We start from the raw sequence: 15,916 nt of genomic DNA, 5'->3' as shown, positions 1-15,916 counted from the left end.
CTGAACATGCTCCACAGTCAGTTTCTACGTGTGACAGGACTATACGTGTGCCATCCCCACAGAACAATGGAGCATGCTGTGTCCCCTCTCAGCCCCTCATGCTGACCCAACCACACATGCTCCATCCACTTCAGGGCTATGAGAGCCCAGGATTTCCCGTGACTGCTGCTCCAGGGCAGGGGCTGGTCACTTGAAACAAGAGCAGGAAAGTCAGTCTTCCCTACACTCTCAGGGATTCTCCTGCTGGCACCCACACAATGTGGAGGAGGGAGACATCCAGTTTGGATGCAGAGAGGATAAACAAGCATTATTAAGGCTGTAAAATCAAGTACTCAGAAAACTAAGAAAAGCCAGAATAAAAGTTTCCAGTGCAATTTAACTTTACTTATCATTCCTAGCAAATAAGCATTACAGTGCAGTTCAGCTCCACAGCAGAGCACAAGATGGAAGAGCTCAGCGAGTAACTTCTTATTTTAATTGCCCTGTACATGTGGCAGGGGCATGTTCCAACTCTTTTGAGCCACACTTAACCATCTTCATCATCATCTCCCTCCTCACAATGCTCTATATAGTAGTTCACATATCATCCAAATGCTGGAACAAAGCGAGTTCCATTACTATATAAACCTGATTTGGCCCCAGTCGTGTCTATCACTTGTACACTGAATGAGCACCCTGTAGTTTAAAAAAAATAAACACAGTTGCTAAAGACACTATCGTTATGCACAAAAAGTTAGGAGGGGAAGTAAATTTCTGTGGTTACTTCTGACATTTCCTAATATTTAAGTGTTTAATTCTTGACTTTTCAACTTCAGTATGTTCTTTTTTAAGAAATAAAATCAGATATCTCAAAACAACACTGAAACATGCCTGCTATTAATTAATAAGTGTACACCTGTTTCAAAGTACATCTGTATTTTAAAGCAAGGAGCCAAATTCTACTTTGTAACTACACAGGATAAAGGGAAAAGATTTCTTTTCCCAGTATGCTCCTCAGCAAAATTTCACTTTGAGATGCATCTAACATCACAGTTTAGGTTATAATTTTGCTGAAGTATCACATGCATAATTTCTTTTTCCTATGTTAACAGTTCAGTTTGATGCTGACACAAGATTAGCACCACATGGCAGCAGACTCTCTCTCGAGACAAAAAATTGAAAGATGGTAACTACACACAGTTTATTACTTAGAAACACAGGAGTTTGCAAATAAACTCCATAAGACAGCCAACACACTCTCATTCTCCCGTACTCTACCACTTCAATACACCTTTTAGCTCATTAAACAATAGGTACTGAAAGGTTTTGTACCTGTATCCAGTCGTAGTTAAATTAGGAAACATACTTAAACCTACTTAAATTTGGAAATAAATTTTATTCAGTACTGTTATGAAATAATTTCACTTTTTATGACTGTAATCAAAACAAAGTGTTTAAAATTCATTACCTATTTCTAACTTTTAAGTAAAAATTTCTAATACCAAATTTGACCTAGTGTAGGACTCAAGGTTTTTCAGAAGTATTATTTTGTTTCCAAATGTTTCCAGATTACATGTAGAAAACTTTTTCAAATAATTATGAAAGCATAACCTCCAAAACTTCTTCCACAACTACAAGGACTGCAAAAGCTTTACTTCAGCAGGAAAAACAAGATACTGCGTTTACACATTCAGGAAAACTGAACAAGGAACCCCTACCACAGGAAATACATGCGTGTTCGCCATCTCATGTTTCATAGGAGGTAAATTACCAGTAGGATTAGCTTTTTTTTCCCCCACATTTAGAAAAGATTCAGAACTTAAAGAAATATTGTATCAAAGGCCTATTGTACATTTATTAAGATATCACCACTTAAATCACATTAAGACTTTGCATAATTGCCCCAGTGAAGTGTGACATGGTGGAATAACAACACAAAGTTATTTCACTCCAGGATCTTATATACATTGATAATAAAAACATAAAATGTCTTTTTACCTATGCTTTTTGTTTTAGATAATGCTGGAGGAGAGTTTGCGTCCTCAGATTCTTCCGATGACTGAGCCAAGAAGTCATGAAGTTTCTGCACCAATGTATTCAACTTGCTTTCACTGTTAAAATACAAGTAAAACTTGAAGTTACCTTCACATCTCACTCTAATTCAGCAAGCTTGAAAGAAATTATGTTTAATCGCAATTAATGCACACCTACAAGAGAAACTCAGTTATTGCTTAAACATTTGTTTCTGCGAGAGAATATCAAAGTGAATAAAACCATATGATTTTGTTAAACCCTGAGTAAAATAACAGGTGCAGCCTTATTGACAAAAAAAGCACTAAGGACTCCGTTAACACTAAGAGTGAAAACCCTATTTTAAATAGTTTCTACTGTTTCAAATTATTTACAAGATTCCAGAAAGTCTGAGTGGTAATGCTGCTATGAAGATAGCAAAAAAATTAATTTAAGATTCTACTTTGTCAAAAGCTAAACAGGTAGAAATAATAACATCTTTATTTTATTACCAAAAATGTAACCTTTGGGGATATAAAGCACTAGAAATAATAGCAAAATTTCACCTACAGCCTCAGAAACAAACAGGTCCATTGCGTACGACAGATCTACGTGCTTATGCAAAGCTTGTATTAAATCAGCCACGTACATATACACTGTGTACCCTGTATTGATTTTGTCAGAAAACAACCATGTAGGATCAGATCATTTCTTGATCTGATTGTACGAGTATTTGAAATTAATTTATAAAAAAATATTACCCTGGGGAGTTTTCACTAGCCAGTTTTAGACACCAGGAACGTTAACCTTGTATATATACTCATTACAGTACAAATGCAACACCTTTACCCTATGTTTTTGTTAAAAAGCTATACCGCTTCATTATCTACATGTTATCCCCTCTCATTTTACGTTGTTCCTTCCAGATTGTCTCCTCCCAAAGCTTCTACAGTTTCCCGAGACGAGTGCCCTTCTCTGGCGGCAGGCGCGCTGCAGCCCCCCCGAACCAGAAGTTACTGCGCTCAGCTGTTCGTCACCGCTTTCCTCCCCGGACACTATCAGTCCTCTAAAATCTGCCAGCTGACATGTCTGAGTCAACATACCTTATCTGCTACTAGGTACGGGTTTTCAAACGGCTCGACTGCACTACCCCCTGCCTAAGTTAACCCAGTTGAAGGATTCAGGCTTCCATCCTTCTCGCTTTTATCTCCCTATTACTTTCAAAATAGTCTTCTGATAGCACGAAGCAGCAAGATTTTCTGTCCCCGTTTTACGGGTTGTAGGACCTTTTGAGTATTTACCAGAAGCTCAATCCACTCTCTTTACCATCTCTACTAGTTCTCTGAACACATCAGTTTATTAACTTCTGGCTTTCAATTTAACTGTTATTGCTAAAAAAACCCTAATCACCTCTTTTATAAGGACATGCAGGTGAGTACTTTTTTGAGCAATGAGTGAAAGGTATCATGGCATTAATGGAAACTTTTTAAACCAGTGAAAATAACCACATATAAAACAGAATAAACCATCCATTTAAAAAAGTAATCTGTAACTTCTTTAAATCTTCTGAAGTACTCAAAATAAAACTAAACAGCACTTTGTAATGGAAAGATTTTCCACGTGAGTAAAGGACACCTTTCTTTTGAGACTATGTACATACCATCCATCACTTGAGCAACTTCGAAAGAGTGTGTAACAAAGCCTGCTTTACTCTCAAGTGTATCTTAAAATTTTTCTCTCAATCTGTCTAAAAGTCTTTCCTTCTAATTACTGGACACATGCTGCTACACAACTGCCAGTCCCTAAACTTGGGCGTCCGTTTTTGTCATGGATGGAGCGCATACTTGGAGAACATTACAGAACATGATAATGGTGCACTTCAGTTTTAACAGATTGCATGCTCTATTTCAGAAAGGATATCTAATAACAAATTTATTCACATCAAATTAAAAAAAAACACAAACCCCAACCACGTAAATTGTTGTTCAGAATTATCTGATAGTAAAAGTACAGAAAGAGATTTTATATCCATTCCAGACGGTCTGATGAACTAATGTACATTTAGGAAGGCCACAAAAAACATACATTTTTGGCAGTAAAAAGAAAAAAAACCCACATGTGGAATTCCGCTCATTTACTTTATAAATAAATTGTTTTGGTAACAGCGTTTTAAAAAAGAAAATGGGAACTATAGAGGAGTTATAATATTATTGTTCTCTACACAAAACAAATTCAGAACAGCATGCGTCTCTGTGACTCACACTTGGAACATTATCTACTACATTTATTAACTCTTATCCTAACTAGCCTAAAATTACATTTTTCAAAGAAAAATGTTCATTCACAAACAACAACCAAAACCAATTAAATCTACAAACTACTACTAAAAAGTCTTCTCAACTTGCTTTTCCTCTTGATTATTCAGCATTTAGTACCATAAGCCTGTCTTAAGGAATACCAGGTCAAATATAAGTAGATGTGTTACACTCACTATACTTCACCACAATGGAATTTTAATTTAGGGCAATGCTTTACCTATTTCTGTCCAAAAGCAATTTTATTGTCATGCATTTATAGTTGAAAATATAGGATCTATAATCTTTTTCAAACCTCCTGCTGCAAAATCCTTATTCTTTGTAATATATTAATAGACCCATCCACTAGTAAATTGATCACAACCTATAAAATGCATGGCAGGAGCCTAAAAATTCAGAAACACCTCAGAAGCACTAAGTGAAGCAAGCAGTCTCCCTCTACCATACAGCAAGTCCCTACACCATTTATTAGCATTTTCAGGCTTGCACGTTCTAAGCAAATGGCTTCACCATCAGTCTAGAGCTATTTCAACACTGTTTAGCCTAATTAAAATAGGAATGAAAGGAAAGGTGTCCTACTATTATTGGTTTGGCCATGAACCTGATTCGTGACCTTGAGAAACTATCTTATAAGAACACTATTTCTTACCTAAATTCAGAGCAAGTGCTGTAATCTTGAACAGTACATGCCTGGCTCTCACTAGGATAAAAAAAGTACGTATTAGGCAAACCCCGTACTGGGCTAAATGACTCTACAAATCAACAGAATACTTAAGAAGAAAATGAACGGACGGGTGGTGTCATAATCTGGACACAACATATTTAATTTAGTCTGGCTGTTGACTGCTGTCCCCTTGCATGTGCTTACCTGTATTGGGTTTGCGTGGCAAGGTTTGGTAGTGGGGGGCTGCAGGGCTGCCTTCTGTGAGAAGCTGCCAGAAGCTCCCCCATGTCCGACAGAGCCAACGCTGGCCAGCTCCGAGACGGACCCGCCGCTGGCCAAGGCCGAGCCCATCAGCGACGGGCGCAGCGCCTCTGGGATAACGTATTTAAGGAGGGGGGTGGGGGGAAAACTCCTGCACAACAGCAGCGGGACAGCAGAGTGAGAATATCTGAGAGGAGCAGCCCTGCAGACACCAAGGTCAGGGAAGGAGGGGAAGGAGGTTCTCCAGGCGCCAGAGCAGACTCCCCTGCAGCCTGAGGTGAAGGACCATGTGAGGCAGTCTGTGCCCCTGCAGCCTGTGAAGGTTAGCGGTGGAGCAGTTGCACGCACCCAAAGGAATCTGTGACCCTGTGGGAAGGCCACGCTGGAGCAGTGTGTTCCTGAAGGACTGCAACCCTGTGGAAGGGATCCAAGCTGGAGCAGTTCATGAAGAACTGCAGCCCATGGGAAGAACCCATATTGGAGAAGTTCATGGAAGACTATCTCCCGTGGGAGGGACCCCACGCCGGAGCAGGGGAAGAGTGTGAGGAGTCCTGCCCCTGAGGAGGAAGGAGCGGCAGAGACAGCGTGTGATGAACTGACCTCAAACCCCATTCCCCTGCACCGCTGCAGGGGAGGAGGTGGAGAAATCGGGAGTGAAGTTGAGCCTGGGAAGAATGGAGGGGTGGGGGAAGGTCTTTTTAAGATTTGGTTTTATTTCTCATTACCCTACTCTGATTTGACCGGCAATATATTAAATTAATTCCCCCAAGGCAAGTCCGTTTTGCCTGCGACAGCAACTGCTGAGCGATCTCCCTGTCCTTATCTCGACCCACGAGCTTTTCTTGGTCTTTTCTCTCTCCCCTGCCCAGCTGAGGAGAGCAGTGACAGAGCGGCTTTGGTGGGCACCCAGTGTCCAGCCAGAGTCAACCCACCACGTTACCTGATCACCTGTGTTAGCTGATGATCATGCTTCTGCAAAGTGAGTCAAATCACCTTGGAAATATAAAATTTTAAGGAACAGTTTTCATTTGCTTCCAATTTGCCACACATTCACATGATTATTCTCTCTCATGGCAGGTGAGGTGCTGAGAATTCATAGCCAGGGCAAGGGAAAGAACAGGACCACCCATTTCAGCAGCAAACGCGGGTCATGCTGGACTATACTGTGATACTACACTGGAAAAAACTTGTTATTGTGCTCAGTTTTTATCTACTTTCTTCAGACACTTCAAAAATGTAGGCGGGGAATGTCCCAGTTATTGTCAACATCTGGAAGAATAGTTTTAAAACTGTATTTTCTTTAAACAACTGAACTTCTCATTCTTCTGCAGGATCCTACCAACATTTAGTGTAAGTAAGTGTCCCTCATCTGAATTGCAAGTGGCTCCTAAAGTCAGTGAAACAGGAGCACTTTCCAGCTTTTCACCTACCTCAATGTCAACAAATACACTTTTGCAAAATTTCCTACCTTAAGAACTCACCTTAAGTTCAACACTTGTCCAAAATTTTTCTGTTTAAATTTTTTAAATAGTTCAAAGGCACGAGTTTTTAAATTCACCTTTATAGTTGCTTCAAGTTAAGTCCCAATGCTTTTTCACTTTTGAAGTTGAAATGAAATACTGCAGAACAAGTATTAAGCAGACTAAATTAAACAATCCTTAGGAAAAAAAATTAAAGAAAACTAAAACCAGATGTGCTTTTAAACTGCTGGTCTGTAGACTACCATCCTCTGCTTCAGACTGTATGTGAATGACAGAAATCCAACAACCCGGAGCAAAACTCTGAATATTTTAATTAAGACACTGGGAAGAGGAAGGGAAAGAACAGACTATGTCTCCATTAGAACACAGGAAGGTTTGGTGCTGATGACCCAATATCCATGCTACCTACGTTTCGGTAATTCAAACTAGGTGTAGCCTGGTTCTGCAGACTGAACAAGCACTAGCAGTTGGAGCACATTTTGCAGCTTAGTTCCACCTGGAAAGAATCCAAATTGTGCACTCTAAGCCCCTCTCCCCGCGTTATCAACAAAACTGACTAAGCCAGGACAATCTGCAGACTTTTTTCAAACATGCACTACTTAATTCAGAGCTAATATGGATGCACCCGAAGCTCTGAAGGAGATCAGAACATATTTAGACACAGAAATGCTTTGGAAAATGTGTTACAAACATGATCGCCTTTCAAAATTACTGTTTTATAGTAAATAAAGCTGAAATTTATATAATTAAACATATGATTTCAAAACTGGTACTAGGCAGTACCCCCAAACATGTAATTTCCTCTCATCCTACCTAAGCCTTGATGTAATCAGGCCAGTTTTCTGCCACCTGCAAATCTTCATAAAAGTTTTTCCTGATGAAAAGGGAAAGTGGTAGCCTTATCCCAATTCAAAGATTTCAGTGACAACGGCAGAGCCTGCATAGTTGTTCCATACAAAACGTGTCAAGATTGTGGCTGAACACACATGAATGAAATAGCTTAAGGCTGTTGGAAAGAGTGAAAGGTGATAAAACCTACAATAGAAGTTGTTTGTTCTCTTAGCCGTGATCAGAGGAGGAGTAAACACACCTGCAATATCCTAAGAAGCCCACTTTTCTCAGAAAAAATACATAAGCAGAAAATAAAAATCAACCTACCATCATATCAGTTGAACAAGTAAAAGAATATGGTTTTATAAAGGTGGGAAAAGAGAGCACTTCTAACGGTTGTTTTTTAACTCAACAATGGTTTTCCAAGGGCAAAGCTACATGCTACTGTAGAGCCTAAATCAGATTAATATTTTGTAACTTACTGAAACTGATATACCAATTATGCCAAAACAAGCGAGGCTTTACAATCAGGATTCACAGTCTGTTCAAGTTGGCACAAACCAGCTCTACTGCCAAAGGACAAGCCCTCATGCCCCAACACACACCCCTGAAGCCACCCACACTCTCAGTCCTCTCCTTTCTCCTCCACGTCAATACACATATTTGTTTTGACCTATGCGCAGAAGCTGACCCATATTAAAAGTAGCCATTTTTTCTACTAAATGTAGATAATTTCCCTAATCCAGCACAGTGCTCATTGGTACAGATGTTAGCGCAGGCAGAGGTGACGACAGTCAAGAGCCGGGGAGGAAGGGAGCGTACCTTCGGCAGCAGCAACACGCTAGGCGAGGCTGAGCTATCCCACAGCAGCAAAATTAGAGCTGGTCAGGTAAATGACCTTAAGAATCACAGAATCATGTAGGCTGAAAGGGATCTCTGGAGATAGCTTAGGCCAACCCCCAAACACAAGCAGAGACAGCTGCAGGAGGTCGCCCAAAAATACGTCCAGTCAGGTGCCGAGTACCTCCGCAGACGAGGCTCCACAGCCTCTCCAGGTGACCTCTTCCAGTGTTTGACCATTCTCACAGTAAGAAAGCTCTCTTGTGTTTAGATGGAATTGTACGACATTAAACTAATTTAATCAGATACAGCCAGAAAATACCTGAATACCGAAGCTTCGGCTGAGAAGAGATGCAGGCACCTAGCACTTCACCAAACTCGGGGAATCTACGCTTAAGACTTCATTAACACAGATTCACTCTTTTACTTTGTTTAGAGCTGACTTTAAATCCACAGGGGCTTAATCAAGTGATACCTAGCACAGTTGAAGACACTTGATGATGCGGACAAAGTAACTTTGGAGACTAAGTACAGCATAACAGGTTCAGACAAGTAAACAGAATTATTTGGCTCCAGACACACAAGGGGAATGAGAAAGCAATGGCTCAAAGTCACTAAGAGACCCTTTATTCTATTCAAGGAAGATTACACATTTTCTTTTTGTTGAGATGGTATCCAAACAACCAGATCAGGGTTTGGCTAAGAGTTACCATGCTTCACCAAAAAGTGAAAGATTCTTTGCTTTTTAACCTGTTTCTTTTGTGGAAGCTTAAAAGGAAAAAAAAAAAAACCAAAACAGAAAAAAGAAAAAAGCAAAGACAAACCATCTTACTCTTAAGTTGGCTTGAATGCCACACAGGAGTTTGTAACTTCAATGGCAGAATAATCTGCAAGCTGAAAAAGACCAACTGAAGTCAACAACTTGAAAATCTAAATACAGGATTTTCACCTTTATGATACAAAAGTAATGGCAAACTGAATACCTTACTACATAAATTCAGGAGAGGAAGCTCAAACTAGCATATATAACATACAAAACAGCTGTATTTAAAAAGCTTGAATGTGCTTTGTTTAAAGGGAAAGAAGGGCTCCACATCCAACAGCATCATGCCCCTCTAACTCTAAAACTGCTTCTCTTTTGCTTCATTTTCCTTCAGCTTCCTGGAGTTTATCACAGATTCTCAACAAGACATCATTCATTACAAGCTCTAAGAATTAAAGCATATCCCTTCAAGTCTCCCAGATATTGCCAATCGCATTTGCTTCAGGTTTTAAGGGTTGTAAGCCCATCTGAAATGTAGGTTTTTTATTTTACAAGATAAAAGTCACCTCAGTTTGCCCCACGGTCAGTCCTGAATTTATTGCCTAATTTTTTTGGTTTTGCTTTACATGATAGATGTATTTGCCCAACAAGGCAGATGGTGCTTCTACAGCTGAACCTATTAAGACCTACAGCTGGACCCACTAAGATAGAAATTTCTACAACTATGCAGCCTTCAGACTTGCAAATAAACTTCCTGAAGAGCACTGAAGTTGACACTGGTCAACAACCTGGCTAATCAAGTTCTTGATTTTTTCAAGGTTTCACTCCTCTTCTAAAGAAAAGGACAAAAAAAAAAAAAGAAAATATATCGCCATCAATCAACCTATCATCCATCTTGAACAACAACTTCCTGGTGGTGAGATGTTGTAACAAATTATGAAAGCTTCAGACTCTCCCTTCAGCAAATCAGGGCACTTCACCTACCATCTTTTAAAGTCGAGTAAAACCTTCCATTATATTTACCACTGAATTCCTACAATTTCTTCTTTCCCCTCCCGACTCATCACTGGAACAATGTGCCACTGACCTATCCATGAACTGGCTCATGTTGCCAAATCACCTGCACAAGCTGAGCTCCAGTGATACAAAATGTGATTTTGAGAGATTCAGCAGTATCCTTAGCCTTCCCTGTTTATAAAAGACACATCTAGCGATCCAATCTAAAAAAAGTACTTTCTCACAGACTGCAGGCATTTGTTTTAAACACAGCACATTTTAATATTATTTTCGGTATTTTCTTTTGGTGAGGTATACCTACATAAAAAGCCCTCACTTTTCCTCCCTTTGCGCAGAGGGTGCAAGTGCTCATCTATATCAGAACCAGGAATTTCACGTTACCACAACGTTAAGGCCAACCGACTGCAGAAGTTGTATTACGCACCCCTCTATCACACCAAATCACTGCACAGAAAATGAAGATACCTTCAGTTACACCCTACAGCGACCCTGACACAAAGCCTACAAACCGCTAACATAGACAGGATTATACTAAAACAGAAATAATGAAGCCACACCAGTAAATTCCTCTCAGAGAATTTCATTTAAATAGCGCAATACATTGGCTCTGGGGCACAGCAGATGACAGCCAGCCTCCAGTTTTGCTCTTTTTGGGGGAAGAGACAAAGAATCTGCTTATGCCCATTCCACAGGATTGTGTGGAAGCTGGCTCACTTACACCTCACCCTCAGAGAATATCAAAGACTGCTGTCGACTTATTTCCAATTAGATTATTGGTGGCATTAAATAGCATGGCTCAAACCACCCCATAATATCACTCAGAATGAAGAAATTCAAGAGACTCAAAAATTTAACAAAAATGTTCAGACCAAGTTACCAAAATATCATACTGAAAGCAGAAAAGTCTGAACTGTCAAAAAGTGAAGTTTATTTCGCTAACTTAAAAAAAGAAATATCTAATCCCGCTATGCTGACTACCAGATGGTTCAAGTGGGTAAGATTAAAAACTTGTCTTCTTTTTCTATTGTTGTGCTTATTTTGTACAATGTATGAACTGATTGGTAGGACCAGGTTAGGTCTCCGTGACAAAGATTCCTCCACTCCAAAAGAAAAAAAAAAACAAGTTTTTTGGGGCAAAAGTTGTAGAGCAATCTTTATAAATGTTTACAGAGGCAGCGTTTATTTTTAAAGTTTTTTAAGTTTTTAAATTGGAGTAAGTTATTCCAGATTTCACCATGTTTTTCAGCATTCCAAACCTCTCACCCTGCAGATGGGAGGCTCCTACTTTCTTGATATTAAATAGAAGTATTTCTTGTAACAAAGTTTAAAACTTCATAGACAGCAGACTAGTATTGATTGATTAATTTCCTTTTTAACACTATAACTCTGTCTTCAAGAAGCACTGGGAAAAGATTTTCCATCAAAGGTCTGCAAATCTTCCAAAGAATTCTAGCAACAACCTCCTAGCTTTATTCCTGTACACGTCTGACGTGAGCAAAAATGCAAATAGCAGAAGATGAAATGAATGTGTAGGGTGACAGTGCAGGGTGACAGAAACGCAGGCAGCTGACAGGCCAACAGGACTTGCGGGAAATGGGGAAAAAGAGAGCGCGCGCGTGTGTCTCTTTTCCCTCTCATTCCCTCCAATTCCAATTTTAAGTAGAACTTGAATTGACACAAAATAAGAAGCAGCCCGTGCAATGCGTTCAGTGGCTTACAACCCTGAAACTACGGTACCCTACATCATCACACCCAGCTCTGGCATAGAACTGTTCTTGTAAAATGAAAACAAACTGGTCAAGGTAAGCTCTGTGGGATGAGAATTATAAAACACATTTAGACTGAATGAGAACATGACCAGAGGAAAAGTCTGGAGCACCATAAAAAAAATTTTATGCCCATCTACTTAGAAGTAGATTGGCACAGGGCCTGCTTATTACGTGGGACAGACCCAGCCCAAAGACTACATGCAGTCTCAAATCTACTTTGGCCATACTTCTTGATCTTAAAGATTACAAATAAACTGAAATAATCCAATTTACCTTTCCATCTGCAGGTAATCTGAAAAATTGCATGGAAAATGTATGAGCTTCCGAATCCTCTTCCACTGAAACACCAATTAAAGCAGCCCCTTAGCAGTAATGCTAATTTTTCCACTAATGACAACATAAGAAATGTGGAAAGGGTTAGGTACAAAACCTTCGTACTGTAGACAGGGAACAAATGGTTAAAAAAAAAAGACAACACAGGATACAGGAAAACAGGGAACAAACTACGACAGTCACAGTAAAATAAAAAGCAAAGTGGTCCAAACGGAAGAGCATTTTTCAGAATGTGTAATGCTAATTATGACAGTAAAACAGTCAATAAAAAAATCACTAAACCAAATCTTTTTTCTATACAGAAATCTAAGTCTACCCCTGGTTTTCAGGAACTGGGGAAGAGAAAGCCCCTTAACTAGTACTTCAGTCTACGCAGGAAATAATCAATCCAAGACAGAAGTGGTTTAAGCTTTCAAAATACTTTAAGAACACATAGGGGAGAAAGTGGATGTGAGAACCAGGTTGTCCATCTCTTTCTCCTTTCTCTATCTTACAAAATAAGGAAGAAAAGATAGCCAGAAGGAACCGCTAAGTCGTGCAGCAAACAAGGTGTATTTGCAATGCTCATGACTTACGTGCAGCATGTGATCAACATCAGCAACGATGATAATCTTTTAAAAACCTCTTTTTGTTAGAAGTAGATTACATAGGCACTACTTCCTCAGGAACATTAAGGCTTTAAAATCAAGCAAGACACAAGAGCAGGGAAAACTACCATCCTTTTAACTGTGGGCTGACACTCAACAACAGTTACGAACTACACAAAATAAGTCTAAAACTGGGTGGTGAAGATACACAAATACAACCACAGAGGAAAACTTTATCCAAGGCTCAGTACTTAAGGCAGCACGATGCTTCCCTTTCTTAACGCCATTTGATTTTGATGATATGTGTGATATTCGTGACGGTCGAGCGACAATACTTTATTGTTTATACAGCGCCTTCGGCATCTGGAATATTTGTGGGTGACGGGGTGTGTGGATCAGCCCCCTGAGACGCGATGAACTAAAACGTTCAAAGCCAACTATTTATTAATAGTTTAACATGGCGTCTTCCTTAACACTGACTTTACTCGGGGTTTTGTCAGCTTACTGACTTTACGGAGCAAAACAGGAGCGTTCGTAGTAATTCCCGCGGTAGGAGACAGCTCTTCGAGGGTGGAGGGGGTGGTTGCAACCCGGCAGGAAAACAGAGCCTCGGCGGGGGATGCGCGGCTCGGAGGGGGCACTACGGGAGGGCGGTGGGGCGGGCGAACGGAGGGCACATCCCCGCGGCGGCCGGCGGCGGGCGGCGATGGCGGCCCCGCCCCTCCGGGCCTTCCCGCCGCTTCCCGCCTGAACGGAACGGGACAGCCCGGCGCTTCCCGCCGCTCGGGCCGCGGCCCGGCCCTTCCCGCCGCTCGGGCCGCGGCCCGGCCCTTCCCGCCGTGCGTGGGAGAGGGGGCCATGCGTGTCGCCGCGGCGAGGCGAGGCCAGCCCGCCGCGCGGCCGCCTGCGCCGCCGTCCCCTTCCCCCGGCGCTGCCCACCCGGGCCCCGCCGCCATCCCGACCTCCCCGCGCCCGCCGCCCCAGGCCCGTCCCCGCCCCGCCCCTAGGCCGCGGGCCGGGCGGTGCAGGAGGCGCAGAGGCCGCCCGCCGCTCCCCCCCCGGGCCGGCCGTCAGGGGCGGGCTCCGGGCCGTACCTCACGGGCTCTGCGGTCATGTCTCCGCCGCCGCTGCTCGGTGCGGCCGGCCGGGCCGGAACCGGGCTCAGGCGCTGAAAGGAGACAAAGCCGTTATTGCCACCATCGCAAGCTCCGCCGCCATCTTATCGGAGGGAGGCCGAGGGAGACCTGCCTCCTGCCGCCTTCCTCCTTCGCCGACTCCCATTGGCTCCTCGCCGCCCCCAGCGATTTTCTAATTGGGCGGCTACGACGGGGCCTGTTGCTAGGGTCGTTCACGTCACCGTCCCAACCTTCCCCGCTCTGATTGGCTGGAGGGAGGGTTACATCACCTGCAGGGGCCTGACGTCACGCACCAAGTCCCGTGACATCATTTCAAAACAAAGTGTATTGACGCCTTTGCCCAGCAGGGGGCTCCAGCCAACGGCTGCCCCGGTGGCCCCGGCCTTTGTGGCGGGAGCCAAGCGCAGCCACGTCCCGCGCAGGCAGGGCCTTGCCGACTGCTGCGGGTCCATAACAGGTGGCAGGAGACCAGACGAGCAGCGACAGTGACGGTCGGGTCTGCCCCGTCCCCAGCCACCCACCGCAGCATCAGGGGACTGCGGCTTCAGGCAATTCTGCTACCTGAATTCAACAACACCAAGTTAATTGTGGCATTTAAACACAAGGGCCATACAAAGAGTAACACTGCGATGCTGGAAAAACTCCAATAACAGCACCAGAATGACCCTAACCCTCTGTGGGCATCAGCCATCGAACACAAGGCAGACCAGGACCCAAGGACTTAAGCAAGCATTGGAGGAGCCAGTTTCCCAAGTACAGAATGAAAAGGCAGCAAGAGATGAACAATGTAAGCTACATGGAGAATTATCAAGGTTCAACTTGTTGAAGAGCACCCAGCTTATGCTGATAGCTGGAGCTTCACTTAAGCCCAGCTTTGCTAGAACATTTTTCTTTTTATAAAGAAAGAAAACTCTTTAGATAAGGAAACACATCATCACCAGCATCACACAAGTGTGCCAAGATAATTTTCCCTGCTTGCACTAGCAGCTTCTACGTTCCTGTCAACGTTAAAAATCTGTCTGTAAGAGGATTGGAATACATCCCTATCCAAAGGAAAAGAAGTTACGTGCTTTTGTGAGAAGGCTACTGGGCTCAACTGGCTGGGGTTTTCATGTAAACAGAACAACCCACCAAACCCAAGTCCAGTACCACACAGAATTTGAACCAGGTGACAACTATTAATCACTTATTATAACCAGTTTTGAAAATTAATGTATTTACCTGCAGAAACTAAGAAAAAAAAGTACCAACTCACCTGGTTTCATAAGGCAATGTGTGAAATAAGAGAAAAAAATTGTGAAAGTCTTGTCATCTTAAGTCTAACTACTCCTTAGTGTCTATTTCATTCTAAAAGGCAGTGATAACAGAATAAATAGCATTTTCGTACTTCAGCAGGTACAGCTTATACATCCCAGGGAAATTCTACCAACTAGTCTAAACATAATTTGCTTTAGAATTTAACATCTTACCCAAGAACTGCATCCTGTGTCTGCTGAATTTTAATAATACCAAACAGCAGATTTAATAAGAGCTTTGTTAATAAATACTACCACATGGTCAATGCTACAGTTTTAAAAGACCAAAGCATCACCTGCCTTCTAGCTAAATTTTAGGAGAAAAAAAAATAAATTCATGTTAAGCAACTGCTACAAATTCCATTGAAAAATTGCAAAAAAAAAAAAAAGAAGAGAATTTTTTTTTTTGCCACCAGACAGATGAATTAAACCGGAAGCGTTACCTGTTCTTAGCTCTGCATTAGTGTTCCAATTGTGGGATTAAAATAAAAACAGAACACATTTTCCTGTTCAAGGGATTTAGTGTGCTTTATGGACTAATATCCTACTGATTTAGAATAACTACATAGGTATATTACTTTTACTCTCTAATATTTTCTTTTTCTTTTACTATTTCCTTGGGAGACGGAAGAAGG

At 41.9% G+C, this 15,916-nt stretch overlaps 1 protein-coding gene across 11 annotated transcripts in view; it reads right to left on the bottom strand.

The window, feature by feature from the left end:
• The window catches only part of ATRX (ATRX chromatin remodeler), an 88,510-nt gene extending 74,282 nt beyond the window's left edge, over positions 1-14,228 (bottom strand). For 3 of the 11 annotated variants that reach the window (XM_075106247.1, XM_075106248.1, XM_075106253.1), the window contains exons 1-3: positions 13,945-14,228; positions 4,954-5,004; positions 1,978-2,090 (exon numbers count right to left, since the gene is read on the bottom strand). In XM_075106247.1, the coding sequence (XP_074962348.1) occupies positions 1,978-2,090; positions 4,954-5,004; positions 13,945-13,964 (184 nt within the window). In that variant the 5' untranslated portion in view covers positions 13,965-14,228. The remainder of the gene's footprint in view (positions 1-1,977; positions 2,091-4,953; positions 5,005-13,944) is intronic. The other 8 variants (XM_075106258.1, XM_075106251.1, XM_075106255.1 and 5 more) reach the window with 5 other exon arrangements.
• Between the last annotated feature and the right edge of the window lie 1,688 nt (positions 14,229-15,916).

The sequence above is a fragment of the Phalacrocorax aristotelis genome, chromosome 11, assembly GCF_949628215.1.
Source record: "Phalacrocorax aristotelis chromosome 11, bGulAri2.1, whole genome shotgun sequence".
Taxonomy (NCBI): domain Eukaryota; kingdom Metazoa; phylum Chordata; class Aves; order Suliformes; family Phalacrocoracidae; genus Phalacrocorax; species Phalacrocorax aristotelis.
This window is presented reverse-complemented; position numbering and strand designations above follow the sequence as displayed.